The following is a 20,599-nucleotide window of genomic DNA, read 5'->3' as shown; positions in this document are numbered from 1 at the left end:
TCTGTCCTTGGAAGACCTAGGAACAGCCGGTATCTCTTTCCTCTGGCCTTGCAATTGATCTGTGGCCACTGATACTGGACATATTCCCTTAAGGCTGCCCACCCCCACTCCCTTGTCAGGGGAAAATCCTTAATTTTGAGTCACAGGTGCCAGAGTCCTGCCATCTTTTGCCCTAGCATTTCCTTACCTTCTCTGGAACCACAGGAGGCCAAGGACCCCACCAATGCCCATCTCTTCCTTGAAGACCTCAGTGATGGGCATGCCTGCGTAGATGAGCTCCTGTCCTCGCTCATCACAGATGCTGGTCATGAATGAGGCAGGTTTGCGGATCAAGCCCAGCTCCTGAGCAGAGATGGAGGCGGGGGAAACAACATGATGTGATCACAGAACCAAAGTGGCCCAAGTAGGTCTTAAATTCTGACTGCCAAATACCAACTCTCAGACAAACTTCTCCCAAGAAAGAAGTACAAAAACCCTTTCATTATACGGTTTCAGGTGTAGAAAATAGAGTGCCATGCCCACAGCACCCACAGTTTCAATCTGCATGTCCCTTTTTACCTCACAAATGGGTCCCAAGTAGAGGGAAGAGAGTTCAGAAACCAACCCAAGGTCACCTGGCTAAGAAATCCAAGAATGAATCTAAAGGGAAATTTTTCTAACACTCCACATTCAGCTGCAAATCCCCCCATTAAAATGTAATGAGGCACGTGACTGTGGAAACGGGATCCCCTTAAGACATCCTTCACCCAAGGAAAGGGACTGGGCCTAACTTCTAGCTTCGAGAGTTGGGGCACAAGGGGGAGCATCGTTGCCAACTCTGCCTAAAACCATTTCTCCCATTATCCTCTATCAATTTTAAGGTTTGAAAGGTTTTTTTTTAATTTTTAAAATAATAAATGTGTGTCCAAGCCCAGAGTACATACTCTGCAATCTCAGTGCTAACTGCTAGGGAGAAAGGCCTACCGATTTTAATTTTTCTTTTTAAGATTTTATTTATTTATTCATGAGAGACAGAGGGAAAAGCAGGCTCCCTGTGGGAAGCCCAATGCAGGGCTCCATCCCCTCGATTTTAATTTAAAAACGCCTTTCTGGGGACGCTTGGGTGGCTCAGTGGTTGAACATCTGCCTTAGACCCAGGGCATGATCCTGGAGTCCTGGGTTTGAGTCCCACATCGGGCTTTTTGCATGGAACCCACTTCTCCCTCTGCCCATGTCTCTGCCTCTCTCTCTGTGTGTCTTTCATGAATAAATAAATAAAATCTTTTAAAAAAATTTTTTTAAATTAAAAAATAAAAAAAAAAACCCACCTTTCTGCCTTAGCTTTTGTCAGTTTAATGGACATCTATTTGGCCTTCCTTTCTTCACTTTTATTTACATACACAGACACATGGAGGATATACAACAGTTTTGTGTACATTTGTTTTTTCGTAATCATGATATACTTCCTGTTTATCATATATCCAAATATGTCCATATATACCATATATATTCATATATACCACAATATCCTACTCAATGAACTTGAATTCCATAAATGTTGGCACATACATAGATCTAGTTCATTTCTTTATCTGCTATATAGTATCCCATCATCATATGACAAAACCACAAGGGAGTCATTCTTCCACTGATAACCATCAACTGGAAAAATTTTGAACACATTTGTGTGAATGCATAAGCATTTCCCTGAAATAGCTTTCTAGATATGGAATTACTATGCCATCTGGTGTGAGCATGCTTTTTTTTTTCTTTTGGTGGTAATCTCTACACCCACCCAATATGGGGCTTGAAGTTACAACCCCAAGATCAAGAGTCGCACATTCCACCAATTGAGGCAGCCAGGTGCCTCAGGGGTGAGCACTTTGTTTTTAGTTTTTTAACTTTTAATTTCATTTTATTATTTATTTTTTAAAATCTTTATTTGAGATGGAGCAAGAGAGAGATCATGAGCAGGGGGAGTAGCAGAGGGAGAGGGAGAAGCAGACCCCTCACTCACTGAGCAGAGCCTGATGTAGGGCTCAATACCAGGACCCTGGGATCATGACCCAAGCTGAAGGCAGACACTTAGCCGACTGAGCCACCCAGGTACCCCAAGTATTTTTTTTTAATTTGAGAGAACGAGCATGCAGGGGCAGAGGGAGAAGCAGACTTCCCGCTGAGCAGGGAGCCCAATGCAGGACTTAACCCCAGGACCCTGAAATCATGACCTGAGCTGAAGGTAGATGCATAACCAACAGAGCTAGCCAGGTGCCCCTAGGATGAGCACTTTGAAAAAAATATCCATCCATCCATCCATCCATCCATCCATCCATCCATCCATTCATTCATGAGAGACACACAGACACAGGCAGAGGGAGAAGCAGGCTCCTTGCAGGGAACCTGATATGGGACTCGATCCGAGGACCTGGGGATCACGCCCTGGGCCGAAGGCAGATGGTCAACTGCTGAGCCACCCAGGCATCCCAGGATGAGCACTTTTAAATCTGATGTTACCCAGGTACCTTTCACAAAGGTTCTGCCCAGTTCTACTCCCATGACCAATGGAGAAACACACAAGTCTCCTTATACCCACACAGACACAATATTCTATCAAAGAATTTTTTTCTTTGTTGACCCAAAAGGGGAAAATTGGTATCACAGCTTTTACTTTGGCTCCTTTCTATGAGTGAGGTTAAGCATTTATTTTTGCAGGTTGAAAGGCCATTTCCTACCCATTTTTCTAGTGGTCTTTTAAAAATTGATTTCAGAGAGTTCTCATGTATTAAGAACATTAGCTTTTCATCCCTGCTACATAGACAAGCAAGCAGAGTGGACTCTCTGCTTCACCCTGAAGCCCCTTAGAGCAAGTGCAAACAACTCTGGGGATACTGTCTGTCTTCAGACCGTGTTTCCAGGCCAGGCCACGTGGCTGTGGGAGATACATGCTGCCCTTGGCCCTCTTTGGTGCTGCATTTGTTTTACCCGTTGGTCGGAAGGGGCTAGCTCACAAGCTCCAGCTCCACAAGGAGGGGCTGGAATCCAAGAATAATCATCACTGTTTCTTCTGATGCCCTTGGAGTAGAGCTGCCCCTGGGGGCTTGGTTTGGAGGCCAGAGTAGTGATTTACAGGACTGCCCCAACTAGTAACACAGGCCTGGTTTCCAGAGATTCAAGCCAAGTGAACTCAAAACCCACCCTGTCAGCCCCCCACCACCTGCCTCACTCTCACTCTCAGAAGCACCCATGGCACTTACCCTGGCCCAGGAGTAATCCATTGGCACAGTTGGAGGCGGTACCTCCTGAGCAGGTACAATGACTCCTTTGGCCACAAGATCTTCATACACAGACCTGGGAGATGGGGGAAGGGGAGAAGGGAAGACATCCAGGTGGATTTTAGGCTTCTGAGTGCTTCTAAGCCATCCCAGGAACATTCCTCCACCTAACCCCAGAATTCTAGGTTTTCTAGGTCTGCAGCCTCTCCTGGCAAGGCCACACACCAGCTGGATTCCTGAGAACTGAAGGAAAACCAGTTCTGGCCAAGACCCACCCACAAGCCCCATGGGGCTTTTACAGAATCTGAAGAATAAGGAACAACAGACGGGAGGAATGGGAAGACACAATAGGTTATCCAATAACTTTGTCAATCAGAGGTGATAACTTCTAGCTGCTTCTATGCTCATTTCTTATTTACAGAACAGCCAAGTAGGTAGGCTCAGAAACCGAACATGTTTTAATACCAGTCTGAACAGCCCGTGACTGTGTCTACAAACAAAATAAAACAAAACCCAAAAAGAAAAGATTTCGGACCATTTGTATGGTTGTACTTGTCACCTAAAAGGGACCAGGAATTTCAGACACCTCTGTGTCACAGAGGCTGTAATCCTCACGGGGGCTCTGAGAGGGAACAGGAGGCTGGCATCCTCCCCACAGTCCACTTACTGGATGATTTCTCCAAGTTCATCGAAGCTCGGGGGCACATACACTCCTGCCTCCTTCAAAGCCTGATTCTTGGCTACTGCGGTTTCAGAAGCCTGGTTGGCACAAGCTCCAGCATGGCCAAACTGGACCTGGAAGACAAAGGGGGAGAGGCTCTACTGGGCTTGTTAATACTGGAAGAGAGAAAACACAGGCTCCTAGGAGTGTCTGTACCCATTACAGGCTGGACCCTGCTGAACATTTTATGTGAATCACTTCATTCAAGCCCTACACAGGCCCACTCAATAGATATACCACATGACTCCCTCAACTTATAGAAGAGACCGATGCACCGAGAATTCCCAGAAGGTCAGAAGGTCACACAGCTATTGTGAACTGTAGCCAGGACACAAAGCCTGGAGGCCCATCTCCCTGCAGCAGCCTTCAGGGGTGGGTGGAGGTCAGCAAACAGCCCTAGCTGTGAGCCACTGTGAGTGAGTGAAGTTTTTTTGTGAGTAAAGTTACATGCTGGCAACCTTAAGGCTGAGCTGACTTCACAGGCAGAACTGGATTATCCTACACATACTTTTTATAAAATATATCCAATATTAAAAAAAATAAAATTTCATGTAAAAATACAAATCCCTAGTTTTATAGATGTTTATTTTTAAAAGATTTATTTATTTATTTGAGAGAGACACAAAGAAAGAAACAGAGGGAGGCGTATAGGGAGAGGAGAGAGAGAGAGAATCTCAAGCAGACTCCCTGCTGAGTGTGGAGCCCCATGTGGGGCTGGATCCCATGACCATGAGATCCTGATCTGAAATCAAGAGTTGGATGCCTAACCAGCAGAGCCACTCAGGCACCCCTCCTCTAGCTTCTTTTTAGAAAGTAGGATTGTAGGGGTGCCCGGGTGGTTACATCAGTTGAGTGTCCAACTCTTGATTTCAGCTCAGGTCATAATCTTGGGATTGTGGGATTGAGCTCCACGTTGCACTCCACACTCAGTGCTGAGTCCCTTTGAGTTATTCTCTCTCTCTTTGCCCCTGCGCCTCCCTCTGGAAAGTAAATAAATCCTAATAAAAATGAAAAAGATAAGAAGTCAGATTGTGTACCACTAGGTCTATATTTTCACATGGCAGCAATCACCTAGGGTCACCTAGTAACTGCTCCCTTTCACCTGAGCACACAGTTAAGATAAACTCTAAACCCAATGGCACCAGAAATGACTGGCTACAGAAGGGAGCATCAGGGAAGAGAAAACCAATGGGAAGAGCTACATGGTAACTGTATCTTTGACCATGTAATGGGGAAAACGAGGTAACCAAATAAGATGCGGTACAAAACCTTGATTAGGGCGGGCTGAGGTGGGTAATCACAATAATGTCTAACCTGTTTGAGTAACACTACATCCAGGCACTTTTCTGTGTAGTTTACCCACTTCATCTTTCAGTAGCTATGGCTACTTCCATTAAGAAGGGAAGTGGAGGGATCTCTGGGTGGCGCAGCGGTTTGGCGCCTGCCTTTGGCCCAGAGCGCGATCCTGGAGACCCGGGATCGAATCCCACATCGGGCTCCCGGTGCATGGAGCCTGCTTCTCCCTCTGCCTGTGTCTCTGCCTCTCTGTGTGTGTGTGTGTGACTATCATAAATAAATAAAATTTAAAATAAAATAAAATAAAATTAAGCGCTGGCTCCCAATGCATTCTTTATAGGACTGAATCTGCATGGGTGGATGGGGTGGGAAGGAGGAGAGATTCTGTACTCAAACAAAATGCTGCGTTCGAGGAAATTAAAAGTTTAACTCTGAGATTCCTCTAAACTAAAACAAAAAAAAATTTTTTTTAAAGATTTACTTTAGAGAGAGAGAGGGGGACAAGCAGATTCTGCACTGAGCAGTGTAGAGCCTGACATGAGACTCGATCCCATGACCTGAGATCATGACTGAAGCCAAAAGCAAGTGTTGGAAGCTTAACTTACTGAGTTACCCAGGTGCCCCGCAAACCCCCCAAAATTTTTAAAATTTTTTTAAAATCTTTTTTTTTTTAAGATTTTATTTATTTATTCATAGAGATGCAGAGAGAGAGAGGCAGAGTCACAGGCAGAGGGAGAAGCAGGCTCCATGCAGAGAGCCTGACGTGGGAGTCGATCCCGGGTCTCCAGGATCATGCCCTGGGCTGCAGGCGGCGCTAAACCGCTGTGCCACCGGGGCTGCCCAAAATTTTCATTTTTTAAAGATTTTATTTATTTACTCATGAGAGACACAGAGAGAAAGAGGAAGAGACATAGAGTAGCAGGCTCCATGCAGGGAGCCCGATGTGGGACTCGATCCCGGGACTCTAGGATCACACCCTGGGCTGAAGGCAGGCGCCAAACCGCTGAGCCACCCAGGCATCCCAAACCCAAAAACTTTTAAAGAGAAATAGATTATGTTGCATGTTCATAATTTATAGAAGCTCCCCTTTCTGTTTGCTTTGACGACCATTGCTACAGGACCAGTTTTGTGGAACATAGTTCTGAAAAATGTCACCTTACCAATAACTCTGGTCTTTACTCCCATTGCCTGGTTCTTAATTCTGTTTTTCCTGAGGAGCTGTCTCTGCCTGCCAACAGGTGGAGATTTTGTTGCATGCCTACCTGACCTCTATAGGGCCGAAAGTTCTGTAAGGTCATGAGATCTGCTTAAGAACGCAAAAATCACGGATGCCTGGGTGGCTCAGTTGGTTAAATATCTGCTTCGGCTCAGGTCATGATCCCAGGGTCCCAGGATCAAGCCTCGTATCAGGCTTCCTGCCCTGCTGAAAGTCTGCTTCTCCCTCTGCCTCTCACTCCCTCGCGCTCTCTCTCAAATAAATAAATTTAAAACCTTAAAAAATAAAAAATCACTTATTAGCTGGGCACTGTACTATACTACTTTGTGTGTGGTTGAAATTTCCCAATGTTGGGGATCCCAGGGTGGCTCAGCAGTTTGGCGCCTGCCTTTGGCCCAAAGCAAGATCCTGGAGTCCCGGGATCAAGTCCCGCATCGGGCTCCTGGCATGGAGCCTGCTTCTCACTCTGCCTGTGTCTGCCTCTCTCTCTCTCTCTGTGTCTATCATAAATAAATAAATCTTTAGGGATCCCTGGGTGGCGCAGCGGTTTGGCGCCTGCCTTTGGCCCAGGGCGCGATCCTGGAGACCCGGGATCGAATCCCACATCGGGCTCCCGGTGCATGGAGCCTGCTTCTTCCTCCGCCTGTGTCTCTGCCTCTCTCTCTCTCTGTGACTATCATAAATAAATAAAATAAAAATTAAAAAAAAAAAAAGTAAAAATCTTAAAAATAAATAAATAAATAAATAAATCTTTTTAAAAAAAAAAAGAAATTTCCCAATGTTTTAAAAAATTAAGTGAAAGACAAAAATGGAACACCTTGAAGACCTGTACCATCCCTGGGGTGATGATGCGTGCCCAGCTAGAAACAGAAGAGTGAGGTCCTTGCTCTGTTGGCGGTGTCCTCAGCTTAGCAGGGGTGAAAAGGTGGGCTGGTAATGCAGAGCTGGTTAAGAGAAACAATGCGGCTGGGACTTGCAATTATTTTTGGCTGCTCAGGCGGAGGGGAGAGAAGTCAAGAAAAAGGAGAATCAGGAAGAGCTTCATGGAATCGGGTGAACTGAAGAATGGAAATGAGCATTTGCTAAGACCTGTATATGCCAGACCTTTTCAATTATCTTCTTATGTGAGCCACAGAACAATCCTGAATCATCCCCATTTTACAGCCCAGGAAACTGAGGCAGGAAAGGCCAAATGATCCGCCCTGGTTATACAGATTGACCAAGATCTGATTGTAGCCCGGGGGGGGGGGGGGGAGGGGGGGGTGTCACGCATGAGGTACGGGAATAATTCCACGACCCACCCCTCTCCTTTTACTTACTTAAGAAAAAAAATACAGAGTTGATACTTATACAAAATTATATTATAAGCATTTACTACCTCCTGCTGTTTCTTTAATCTGATAAACTCTTTATCAACATATCAAGAATCACCTCATTCTTCTCCTGCCTGCTGGGTTTTCTACTGTATGGCTGGGCCGGGATGACATATCCCCTTCAGACCCGCATTTAGGCTGTTCTATTTTCTACCATTAAAATCTTGAGTGTCCTTGCACACACACTTCAAAATATTTTTGTGCGCAGACCCATAAATCTGTAAAAGTGGAACAGCTGGTTCAAAGGAGAGGTGCATTTTACAACTGCACAAATATCGTCACTGTGAGGTGGGGACGAATCTCAGTGGGGAAGGCAAGTATTGCAGGATTGCAGGCAGAAAGAATAGGGTGACAGGCTTACTGGTGGGAAGGTTAGGAGGTTCAGAGTAGGGATTAGCACTGTTGCAGGAAGCCTTATGGCCAGATCTTACCTTCATCTGTACATAGCGCATATGCTGCTGATACAAGGCCTCACCCTTGAGCCTCCTCAGCTATTGATCACTGATCAGTGACAACTCTTTGTTTCCCCAGTTTCATCATCACCGGATGGGCCATCTTCAAGACAGAGGGTCCTCTAAGATGGAGTCCTGGGGCTGCAGTCTGCCTTGCCATACCCAGCCAGAGAGAGGTGACTCAGAGTGTTGGTACTGGATGCCTGGGCCATGCCGCACTCACTGTATGCCTCTGGGCATACTTCTACATCTAGAACAAACCTGGCTTTCTTCTACAGCCTCTCCCCATGCCCCTCCCCAGCTCTGTGCCTCTCCCTCCTCCACTTCCCTCAGTAAATTCCTGCTCAATAAACTCCTTCTCATCCCTTAGATGCAGCACAAGCTGGGATCCCTGGGTGGCGCAGCGGTTTGGCGCCTGCCTTTGGCCCAGGGCGCGATCCTGGAGACCCGGGATCGAATCCCACATCGGGCTCCTGGTGCATGGAGCCTGCTTCTCCCTCTGCCTGTGTCTCTGCCTCTCTTTCTCTCTCTGTATGACTATCATAAATAAATAAAAAATAAAAAGATGCAGCACAAGCCTCACCTTCCTTGTGAAGCCATCCTAACTGCTCCAGACAGAAGTGTGCCCTACTCCAATCCTAGCAGGGACTCAGAGCTGTGCTCTGGTCTTCATCTGATGACTGTCCCCCACCCCCCCAACTGGATTTAACCTTCTAGAGAGCAGGGCCCTAGGTGGACCTCACGGTAACCCTCAAGTAGTAAATGATCATTGGAGGAACTAGCTGCTCAACGAGATGACCACACAGTTCACCTCAGACACCCCCTTTGGCCTCCCTGTCCAGGAGTGACGTGTCCCGGCTGTACCTCAGAGGAGAACATGGTGGCACAGGTCCCGATGCACCAGCAGACCACGGGCTTGGTGATACGGCCCTCCTTGATACCCCGGCAGATCTTATATTCCTCAGTGCCCCCTATCTGCCAAAGAACAGGGAACAAGAAAAAGCCCACAAGTTAGTGGAACCCATCCCAAATTGTCATGGGCAGCACTGCACCAGGAAAATCTCTCCCAAATCAGGTGGGGGTCAGAGGCGCCAGGAGTCCTGAGTTACAACTTGGCTAGGAAATGAAGAAACATGGGCTATGGCCAAATAATAGCTTGGAAGATTGAGACTGGAGACAAGGAAGAATTGTAAAAGGGCAGTGGGTATCCTCTGGAGTCCCTGAGACTCCCCCTCCTTGATTTAAGAGTAGAAGATAAAACAACAACAACAAAAAAGAGTAGAAGATGATTTTGGATCAGACCTGCTCAGAGGCACAAGCAAGGAATGGGGTGAGAGGACTCTCCCAAACTATAAAACCACACTTCTTACTCCACCTATGCACTGCGAAGAGACCAATGTCAGCCAAAAGCTTCTTCTTTATTGGTACTAAAAAGTCTTGTGCAAAAAAAAAAAAAAAAAGAAAAGAAAAGAAAAGTCTTGTGCCACCAAGAGGCAAGAACGTTTTCAGGAACAGACACGGCAGTTTTAACAATGACAACTTTTATGGCCCAGGGCGTAGGGAGCAGGATTACCAGGGACTGTAACTTTAAGTTATATATAACCAAATACATGAGCTGTTTTTCAAAACTGGGGTCACACATTAGAGTCAGAAAAATAAAATTAAAAAACAAAACGCACCTCTCCAAGAACCACAATCATTTTTACTCCTGGAGTATCCTGGTAACGTAATACATGATCCATAAATGTTGAGCCGGGGTACCTGGTAAAAGCAGAGAGAACACATGGGATCAGGAGACATGGGGAGATGTATGTACAGGTGTAGGAGGCTACTATGAGGTTTTTTGTGAGTGTGGGTGTCCAGTGAGGGCCCAGAGATGCCTCAAAAGGCAAGGGGTGAGGTGGGGGGTGGGTAATAAATGAAGCACAAGGGAAGGGAAGGAGAAGGGAGGTTTGCTTGGCAGTAAGAGATGCTTATAGAGTACATGTGTGGTGGCTTTAAAATATGGCTGAAAGGGGCACCTGGGTAGCTCACTGGTTGAGTGTCTGCTTTTGGCTCAGGTCATGATCTTGGGGTCCTGGGATCGAGTCCCGCATTGGGCTTCCCACAGGGAGCCTGCTTCTTCCTCTGCCTATGTCTCTGGCTCTCTCTGTGTCTCTCATGAATAAATAAATAAAACCTTTTTTTAAAAAAATATGGCTGAAAATTCTTTCAACAAGGTGGAATCTCATGCCTCTCTTGAATATGGCTTAGACTTGATGATTAGCTTCTAATAAACAGAATGTGACAGAAATGACTCTTTGACAATGGCTTCTGTGGCAGGGTTATAAAAACAGCTTCTGTCTGGCACTCTCTTGAATTGCTCATGCTGGGGGATGCTGGTCACTATGTCTTTTTTTTTTTTTTTTTTTGGTTACTATGTCTTGAAGAACACTGAGCAGCCTATGGAGAAACCCACAAAAAAGCACTGTGTCAGCCCTGAGGATGAGCTACCTCCAGCCTCAAGCAGGCCTTTAGCTGAGAATAGCATCTCGGCCACCTACCACTTCACTGCACCATACCCCTCCCCAAGCCACAGCTGCCTACTTGAGCCACTCCTGAACCCTGACCCACAGAAACCAGAACAAATGTTCTATTATAGTTTGAAACCACTCAGTTCACATAACTTTTTTTTTTCTTTTAACAAGCAATATATAGCATACCAATATAGCATGCCAACTGATGTCCCAGGATTGGCAGGCTATTGCTAGGTCCATATACCGGTCTGTATATATAGTTGACCCTTGAACAACGTGTGGGTTAGGAACAACAATCCCCACACATGCAGTCAAAAGTCCAGTATAGCTATAACTCCCCCAAAGACTTAACTACCTACTGTTGACCAGAAGCCTTACTGACTATATCAGTAATCGATTAACACATATTTTATATTATATGTGTTATATACTGTGTTCTTACTCTAAACCAAGCTATAAAAAAAGAGAATGTTATTAACAAAACCATAAGAAAGAAAAAAATAGTTACAGTACTATACTGTATTTATTGAAAAAAAATCTGCAAAAAAAAAGAAGAAGAAAGAAACCTGCATATAAGTGGACCCATGCAACAAACCCATGTTGTTTGAGGGTCACCTGTATTTTAATTTTCTCCTACCAAGTGAGTTTACAAAAGGATTAAGGGCCAGGATGTGACTCTGTAGATCTTCAAGAACATTATAAATCCCAAAGGGACAGTGGAATGGCCTAGATTTATTTGAGCTGGAGCCCATTGTCAGCGAGCACCGGGGACAAGGGTCCCCCAGGCCACGGTCCTAAAGACCTGGGTGAGAGATCTTTCTCACTTGGGAAGTCCATCTGACACAATACAGGAGAGTCAGGAGACAGACAAGGTGACTGGCTCTCCCAATAGCTTTTGGTTGAGGGAAACAGCAATCATAATAATAATAAACAGCAATGGCTAATGTGTATTATGACATTAAGTACTAGGCATTACTCTAAAATAATACTCTACTGAAGGGCACTTGGATGGCTCAGCTGGTTAAGTGTCTGCCTTCAACTCAGGTCATGATCTCAGAGTCCTGGGATTGAGCCCCAGATCAGGGAGTTTGCTTCTCCCTCTCCCCCTTACTCGTCCTCTCTCTTGCTATCTCTAACTCAAATAAAATCTTAAAAAAAATAATACTGTATTGGTAATATCCTGATTACCATTCACACTAACAAAAACAATGAATATACTATTTGTGAGATAAGAAATAGAGATTTGGTCTCTGTCCTCAGTTCCTGATGCAGAGCTCCTAAAACCCTTGGAATTTCCTAGGTGGTAGGAGTGTCTTTTGTTCTCATGAGGCAACTCCTGGTGGGGGCCTACAGAGCCCCTGGATGGAGGCTGGCTGCTAGAAGACCAAGCCGTGATCAGAGGCTTGGAATTGTCAGCCTTACTCACCATCCTCTGCAGAGGGGAGGACTAGTGATTGAATTAATAATCGATTGTGCCTATATGATGAAGTCTCCATAAAAATCCCTAAAGAAGGGGGTTTGGAGAGCTTTTGGATTGGTGAACACACCAATGTGTTGGGAGGGTGGTGTGCCCAGAAACTCCATGCACTGCCCCCCGTAACTTGCCATACGTGTTTTTTTCATCTGGCTGTTCCTGGATTCTGCAAGCCATTCGAGCCAATTACCAAACCCAAGAATTAAGGTATGGAGACCCCCAATGTATAGCCAGCTGGTCAGGAGTATCAGAAGCCTGGACTTGGAACTGGCATCTTGTGGGACTGAGCCCTTCACCTGTGGGATCTGGTACTAACTCCAGGTAGATACTGTCAGAATTGAAACGAACTGTAGGACACCCAGCTGAGAAGCGGAGAACTGCTTGGTATGAGGAAAAAAATCCCAACATCTGGTAGCCAAAAGTGTCAGTGAGATCATGGAAGAAAGTAGAGAAACACTTCTTCTGGGATTCCTGGGTGGCTCAGCGGTTAAGTGCCTGCCTTCAGCCCAGGGCATGATCCTGGAGACCCAGGATCAAATCCCACATCAGGCTCACTGCATGGAGCCTGCTTCTCCCTCTGCCTATGTCTCTGCCTCTCTCTCTCTCTCTCTCTCTCTCTCATGAATAAATAAATAAAATTTAAAAAAAAAAGAAAGAAACAGTTCCTCCTTTCACCATTACAGTCTATAGCTAGACCTTCTGAATACTTGCTAAGTGCCAGGTCCTGTATTAGCCACTTAATATAAATATTACCTCACTTAATCCTTCCAACAACCCATGAGGGGGGTGCAATTATTTTGCCCATTTGATTTGTAAGGATGATGGAGGTCCAGGGAGGGTGAGTGACCTGCACAGGACACCTCCCTGGTAAACAGAGAAACTGGGATTTGAGCCCCCTTGCTCTGATTTCAGAATTAGTCCAAATCACTGCACTCTGCTGCCTCCCTATGGCCACAACTCAGACAACAAACAGAATTACCCCTAAAGCCCAAACATCTTTGAAAAACCTCTTTTCCTGTTTTTTTCCCCCCTGATTTCATGCTGATGTCATTCCTGAGGCAGAGTAGAAATGCTCTGTTTTATGGACTCAACTCAGCAGCAAGGAGCAGAGACTGGAGGACCCAGTGCCCCTCTTCTCCCAGACTGCCACTCCCAAGTGTGGGAGGCCTGCCTTGGCCCAGCTGATCACCTGTCCCCGCCAATGGCCACACCCTCATAGACGCCATCTGTGGTCCGAGAGATGATATTGTTGAGCTCATTGGACATGCCCCCAGAACGCGAGACGTAGGCCACGCTGCCAGGGCGGTACAGCTTGGAGGCCAGGATGTTGTCCAGCATCCCGCCTGTATTTCCAATCTTAAAGCACCCAGGCTTGATGCCTCCAACCTGTTGAGGAGGCAGAAACAGTAGTCAGGGAGGAAGAAGCTCCTGATCGACCACAGAGCTCAGGGGAATCACAAAGCCCAATACCACCTGCTCCCCGCACTCTGGTCAGGATGGGGAGAAAATGGTCCGAGAGAGCTAACTACCTGCACAACGGGTTTTCAGCTCGGGAAGTATCTCATCTCCCTGTCAAGAGCCATTACGCAGGTAAAAAGAGAACCTTCCTTGTAAAACATGGCTTAGTACTGCGGATTCAGATACGTATACTCAGGCTTAAGTCACCTCCTTTGGTCTAAAAGGGTGACGGCACCCAGGACAAGTGTAAAACACATGTGCGTGCCTCTGCTCAACGTCACCACCCCCTGCCTCAGAGATGAAAGAAAGCCCCTTGCTTAATTAAAGAATCTGACCTTCAGACAACTTTTTAATGCAATAGCTAAGGAAAAACAACAATTAAATATTCTCAGAGTGATTTCTTTCTATGTGACGACCTTTGGGCAAATAAAACCTCTAAGTAGATTCTTCCTTGGATCACAGTGAAAGGAATAATCAAAGGTTGTATGAAGGTGGACTAACACACACAAAAAAAACCCTTAAAACTATAAAGTTAGCCCCTTAAAACTATAAAGGTGATACAGACCAGGGAGGGAGCCCGTTAAAGCAACTGAATATGAACAGACTGACTTGTAACGGGTATACTCTGAATCTTTTCAACCCAAGAGGGAAACAGAAGCATTAGTAAGTTAGCTTTCTGTGGGACCAGAACTTCGTAAGACAGGCTTGAACTTAAAAGGCTTTCCAGAAAGGACACTCACGGTGGCAGGTCCAATGATGGTCACTCCCTTCTGGTCTGCCTTCTTGATCAACTTCCTTGTGAGGGCCTCAGGGATGCCTTCAGCTATGATGGCGATGGTCCGGATCTAAAGGACAGTCCCTTCCCGTTAACTGTGTGCCTCAGATGAAACAACGAGGACCCACTTTCCATGCCCCCTTCTATTTTTTTTTTTTTTTTGATAGTCACAGAGAGAGAGAGAGAGAGAGAGGCAGAGACATAGGAGAGGGAGAAGCAGGCTCCATGCACCGGGAGCCTGATGTGGGATTCGATCCTGGGTCTCCAGGATCGTGCCCTGGGCCAAAGGCAGGCGCCAAACCGCTGCGCCACCCAGGGATCCCCATGCCCCCTTCTAGACTCTAAGAATAAAGTAATGTTAATAGTATACAAACCCTTCTTCCTACAGGGCTCTGTCCCTAGCCTGATGACTCCAACTCTTTCCCAAAAAAGAGGTGTAAACATCCAAAACCAATCTCCACTGGTTAACACCACAGTAATTCAGTAACCAAGAAGGAGCAAATGTTTCTGAAAACCCTTCTACCATCAAAAGTGTCTATATTTTCTCCCATCCAAAAACCCACCAGACTCAGACCCACCTGATCCCCACCTGTCCTGGTGCTTGTTCATAAAGCAGGTATCTACAGCTTTTTCCACTGTATCCTCTGAGTCTCTGACTCTATGTCTCAGGGTGGGTATGGAACACAAATGAGCTGCTTCCACCCTTAGACCAGAGTGGGCTGGAGGAGAAAGCCAGAAGGAGTGGGGATGGGCAGGAAAGATCAAGAACTATCTCTCTTTGGTTCTAGACCTGGGGCCAGCAAACTTTTTCTGGCTCCTTTGGTCATATGGTCTCTGCAATAACTACTAAACTTTGCCTCTGTAGCATGAAGACAGCTGTGAACAATATGTAAATGAACACAGTATGGCTGTGTTCCAATAAAACTTTAGAAAAACAGACAGGGGGCTAGGTTTGACCCTTGTCAGCTACAGTTTGCTGAACTTTGCTCTAGAATGAAAAAGTAGCTCATTTTCAGCAGGTGTGCTTTTGTTTTTGCTTCACCGAGATGGCAAAACAAATTTACATTCTCCAGTCTCTCCCACACTGTACTAAGCCAGTCCGGAATCAGACAATAATTTTGAACAGAAAAATCAGTATCTTAGTCTATAGGCTCTTACAAATCAATTAACAAAAAGACAAATACCTTAACAGAAAAAAAAAAAAAAAAAAGAAAAAGAAAAAAAGGAAGAGCAAGTCACAAAATATAAATGGTCAATAAATGTTTTTAAAAGCTCATCTTAGTTAATAATTACAGATCTGCAGATTAGGGGTGCCTGATGGCTCAGTGAGTTAAGCATCTGCCTTCAGCTTGGGTCATGACCCCGGGGTCCTGGAATCTAGCCACCTCACAATCCCTGCTCAGCAGGGAGTCTGCTTCTCCCCTTTCCCCCTCCTCCCACTTTTGTGTGCACACTTTCTCTCTCTCAAATAAAATCTTTAAGAAAAAAGATACGCAAATTAAATAGAATGCCTATCACTTGTCAAATACATGCTTGTTTTTCTTAGAGAGAAAGAGGGCGTGCGTGGGAGCAAGGGTTGAGGGACAGAGAGAGAGAGAGAGAAAGAGAGAGAGAATCTTAAGCAGGCTCTATGCACAATGCAGAGCCAGACGCAGGGCTCGATCACAACCAGAGATCATGACCTGAGCTGAAATCAAGAGTAGGAGGCTTAACCAATTGAGTCATCCAGAGGCCCCAAATACGTGTTTTTAAAATGCAAACATTCAGCATTGGCCAGGGTACAGACAGCAGGCCTTCTTGAACCACTGATGGAGTTTATGTCCTTACAACTTTTCTGGAGGGCACCTGCAGGATGGATCAAAGGCTTCTGAATCTGCACATTCTGATGCAGCAGTTTGACTTCCAGATACTTATGCTGGGGAAATAATTAAGCATATATGCAAATATTCATCTAAGATGCTCATTGCAAGACCAGAAAAAGCAAAACTGATGTTGCCAATGAATATTTATGGATGTGAAAAGAGTTATTGAAGAAAATGGATTACAAAACAGCCACGGACAGTGTTATTCCACACGTTCAAATCCAGAGAAAAAAGTGGAGAAGATTAAATTCAAATGTTGGCAACTATGTTTCTGGGAAATAGAAATTGACTGAGGTATTCATTTTTTTCTCTTTACCTAAAAATATTTCAGTTTTCTCTACAATAAACATGTAATAGGGACCCCTGGGTGGCTCAGTGGTTAAGCGTCTGCCTTCGGCTCAGGGCGTGATCCTGGAGTCCTGGGATCAAGTCCTGAATCCGACTCCCTGTCAGGAGCCTGCTTCTCCATCTGCCTATGTCTCTGCTTCTCTCATGAATAATAAAAAAAAAATCTAAAACAAAACAAACCCCACGTAATAATTTTATAATAAGAAATTACTTTTGATTCTGTTGTGAAAGCCAGTCTTAGAAGCACAACAAAGACCTGGGTGAGGAGGGGGACCAGATGATCCTGAACGGACTCTTTGTTAGCCTAGTTAAGCAGTGCTGTCCAGCCTGCCTGCCCTGTTACCTACCCTGTTACCACCCTACCTCCTGAAGATCAAGTGTATCCAACCACTTTCTCCCAAACCACCGGCCAGTCCTGAGTGCCAAGCCATTTGTCCCAGGTGGCAGTGCTGGTAGACACCATTCAGGAGCTTTCCCTGCTTCCCCATCCCAATGCCCGCTGACCTACCTGCGCATAATTCATGGTCTCAATGGTACTATCATAGGCTGAGCGGAGAGAGGCAAAGTTGATCAGCACATCTACTTCTGGGTGTTTCTTCATGGCATCAGCCATGTTCTTGAAGACAGGAATCAGGATCTCCTTGTGACCCCAATAAAACTTCTGCTTGTGGTCCCCACTGTAAGAAAGGAAGAGTAGGAGGGGTCAGAACACCCCTAAGCTGTCAGGGCTGGGGAGGGGGAAGCCAAGGGGAGGAGCTTCATCTAGAAGGTGGAGAGACAGGGTCCCACGTGTGTGAAACACCCCCCAGGAATATGGATCACCCCAGTCTGGGATGGCAGATGCTTCCCCAGCAAAGGGGGTAATCTTGCTGGCTCCCCAAACTCTGTCTCAGTGAGGGAGATGAGATGACAAAGTCTCACTTGGCAGCCATCTCTAGCTTCCCGCCTCGGTGGGACTCACGTGAAAGGGTACACCATGGCAGCCACTGAAGGCTCATCTCGGGAGCAGACGTAGTCAAAGTCCAGCATGCCCTGTACAGCCCGGGTCTGCATGCCCCACACGATGGCCTTGGTGTGGCGGCTGAAGAGGGTGGCACTCTTTCCTGGTGAGCAAAGACACAACGAGTGCACCCAGAACACACACTCCGGGGAGACCCTCAGGGCTGCCACACCCCTCCATGCCCAGGTCCAGGGATGGGGGGCTCATCACCACGGCAAAGGGATGTCAAGAGGATGGGATTCTGAGAACTGCAGGAAGAGGTGCCTTGGTCTCTCTGCAACGAGGTGGCAGAGAGAGGGAAGAGAGCTAAGAAGGCCTGCCTAGCTGGTAAAGAGCTAGCAATCAACGCAGAAAGGATTCCCAGGCAGAGAATTCCCACAGGGAATTGATTCACAAGAGAGGCATGTCATCAGCATTTTGCTTACAGGCCAATGAAGGCTTAATCAATTACTTTTAAAGCCACTGAGAAAAAAAAACATCAAGCTCTCCCAATTCTAGTAGCCATAGGACTTGAATCAACCTGACAATCATCACCTCTAACTCTGGACATAAACCAGCTTGGGTCAGGATCCGAATCCAGCATGGGCCCAAAGAAGAGGCTGGCCACAGCCTTATTTCTCCTGAGGTTCTGGCTGAAGCGCACTGGCTTCTCGGCACCTCCCAACTTTCTCTGTGCTGTGTCCCTCCTGCCCGACCCCCTCCAGCAGATGGGTCTTTCCTGCTCAATGCTCCAGGGCAGCTCTCCAACAGCACAAAGGAATGAGAGGCAAGAGAAGGGGAAAGAAAAGCTGTTACAAGTGCTTCCTTTGCCTGAAGGGAAAGGCCCCTACATCACTCTGCAGATCTGGCTCTCCCATTCTCTGCAAGTCCCCAAATCCCCACTGCAGGAAAGTGGCCCCCAGGGGAGGTTCTCAGCTCCCCCAGGGAGAACAAGGCACTGAGCTCAGTGGCCATCTGGTATTGATCAACCTGGTATACTAGCGCAGGCTTGGCTCCTTAGGTTCAAGGTCCAATTAAATAAATTTGAGATCACTCTCCCTAGGCGTGCAGGGTTCCCATCCCTACACAAGCTTGCTTCTTCCCTTTCAGCTCTAAGCTTCTCATACCAGAAGGCTCCTGCTGTTCCAAATACCTGGGACTTACTGTCATCAGACTCACTGGGATTCTCAAGAGACAGGAGATCACAGAACAAAGGAAGCCACCTAATCCAGTACCCTTGCTTCCCAGGCCCCGGAACCTGAAGCTCAGAGATGCCAAATGATGGAGATCCTGCCATCTCGCGTCAGGGCCAGATTATATACTAATTTATGATGCAACTCAACCATGCAAGGGAGGAGGGTGGGATCCAAGCCAGGAGGGCCTGGCCTCTCCCCACCCTCAGGGGGGGAGCCCACACTCCCCCAAGTCAGAGTGTAAGCAAACACACACACATGCATCTGTCTACCTAAGACTACAGAAAGGAGACTAAACCTGGAATCTTTACAAGCCCCCACCCTGCACTTCCAGCATAAAAGGGGCAGATTTCAAGCGTGCTCCTCTCCAGCACAGATATGGCAAAGCCAAAGGCCATCATCCTCATCCCACCAGCAGCATGAGTCCCTGGGAACCCATGCTGCAGGCTACCATCCCCCCACCAGGCTACTCCACTGGCTCGGGGACTAACGGTAGGATAAGCCCACCCCCCTGGGTGGAAGAGCTCTCAGAACTGGGGTTAGGCCCCAGTTCTTTCCACACAGGGCTAGGTCTAGTCTTTCCAAGTAACAAAGGATCTTTCCAGAGACAGGAAACATAGGGATTAAAGGCAGATGGTGAGAGGACTGCATTCTTGGCTTTTATAGGGGGAGATATTTGATCTAGCTTAGCTGCCCCTTCCCCTCCCTTTGGCAAAGAATCAAAGGTCATCAAGTTTTCCCCCTTCCCCAGGGAGAATTCTCCCACAGAAGTGAATGTCAGAAAGTTCAGTGGAAGCCCTGAGGCATTGGAGGGATGAATCCATTCACGTTAGTCAACAGGGGAACATGTGTTTGCACAAATGTGTGAATGAACACAGCAAATGTCCTCCATAAGCAGTGACCTCATACATCAAAGCCCAGATCCCCTCTACAGATTTATTGCACATCCATCTAGGCTTATACCTCCCTCCTTGACTTGTCTACCCTGTCTTCCACCCAAAACCCAGAGAAATCTAAACCTGTTGCTGGCACTGAGAGCTTAGGGATGCAGTAGGTGGTGGTGAGGCTAAATGGGAAAAGTAAGAAGAGACTCTGAGGCGGAGATGGGAATCCCGGAGGGCTGCTGCTGCCCTCCTTGCCCTTGTGCTGCCACTCCCCCTTCAGCTTCCATGGCTCCCTCATTCCCAGGACGCCCCTCCCTCCTCAGCAGGCACCACTCCACTAAGACTGTGGGCCTGGCTCTTGCTCCCACACTCCCTACCCTGTCCTGTTGGGAGTGTGGAGCCAGAGAGAGCCAGCCAGGAGAGTGCTGAGTGGAGGTGGGAGTGACTAAGTAGCGGCAGGACAGCGAAGGAGAGCGAAGACTAGGACTTGGGAGCAAACAAAGCACACGGTAAGGCTATATAACCCGCTAACCAAAGCCACACACAGAGCTGGGGCGGGGTGGGGGCATCCTACCTTGCAGGGATCTTGGACTTGGGACTGAATCTGTCAAAGAAAATGACCAAGGCAGCTGAGTTACCTGCTGGTGGCTGGAGGCTTTGGAGGGAAAGGGTGGGAAGAGGGAAGGGTCCCAAGAACAAGCCTTGTAGGGCTCATGCCCTCAGTCTCTCGTCTATTCCACAATAGACAGGAGTGAAGCCAAGAGAAGAGAAGAGAGCACTGATCAGCAGAGCAGAAGAAAG

At 46.8% G+C, this 20,599-nt stretch overlaps 1 protein-coding gene across 6 annotated transcripts in view; it reads right to left on the bottom strand.

Moving 5' to 3' along the window:
* Positions 1–20,599, bottom strand: part of ACLY (ATP citrate lyase) — a 44,700-nt gene that overhangs the window by 4,909 nt on the left and 19,192 nt on the right. For 3 of the 6 annotated variants that reach the window (XM_025987133.2, XM_025987136.2, XM_025987134.2), the window contains 10 exons: positions 20,373–20,402; positions 17,704–17,845; positions 17,251–17,419; positions 14,498–14,602; positions 13,489–13,685; positions 9,989–10,070; positions 9,174–9,284; positions 3,919–4,046; positions 3,234–3,327; positions 188–342 (listed from right to left, as the gene is read on the bottom strand). In XM_025987133.2, coding sequence (XP_025842918.1) covers positions 188–342; positions 3,234–3,327; positions 3,919–4,046; positions 9,174–9,284; positions 9,989–10,070; positions 13,489–13,685; positions 14,498–14,602; positions 17,251–17,419; positions 17,704–17,845; positions 20,373–20,402 — 1,213 coding nt within the window. The remainder of the gene's footprint in view (positions 1–187; positions 343–3,233; positions 3,328–3,918; positions 4,047–9,173; positions 9,285–9,988; positions 10,071–13,488; positions 13,686–14,497; positions 14,603–17,250; positions 17,420–17,703; positions 17,846–20,372; positions 20,403–20,599) is intronic. The other 3 variants (XM_025987135.2, XM_025987137.2, XM_072747204.1) reach the window with 1 other exon arrangement.

The sequence above is a fragment of the Vulpes vulpes genome, chromosome 2 (genome assembly GCF_048418805.1).
Source record: "Vulpes vulpes isolate BD-2025 chromosome 2, VulVul3, whole genome shotgun sequence".
Classification (NCBI taxonomy): Eukaryota; Metazoa; Chordata; class Mammalia; order Carnivora; family Canidae; genus Vulpes; species Vulpes vulpes.
The sequence above is the reverse complement of the archived record's forward strand: the minus strand, read 5'-3'. Positions and strand labels throughout refer to the sequence as shown.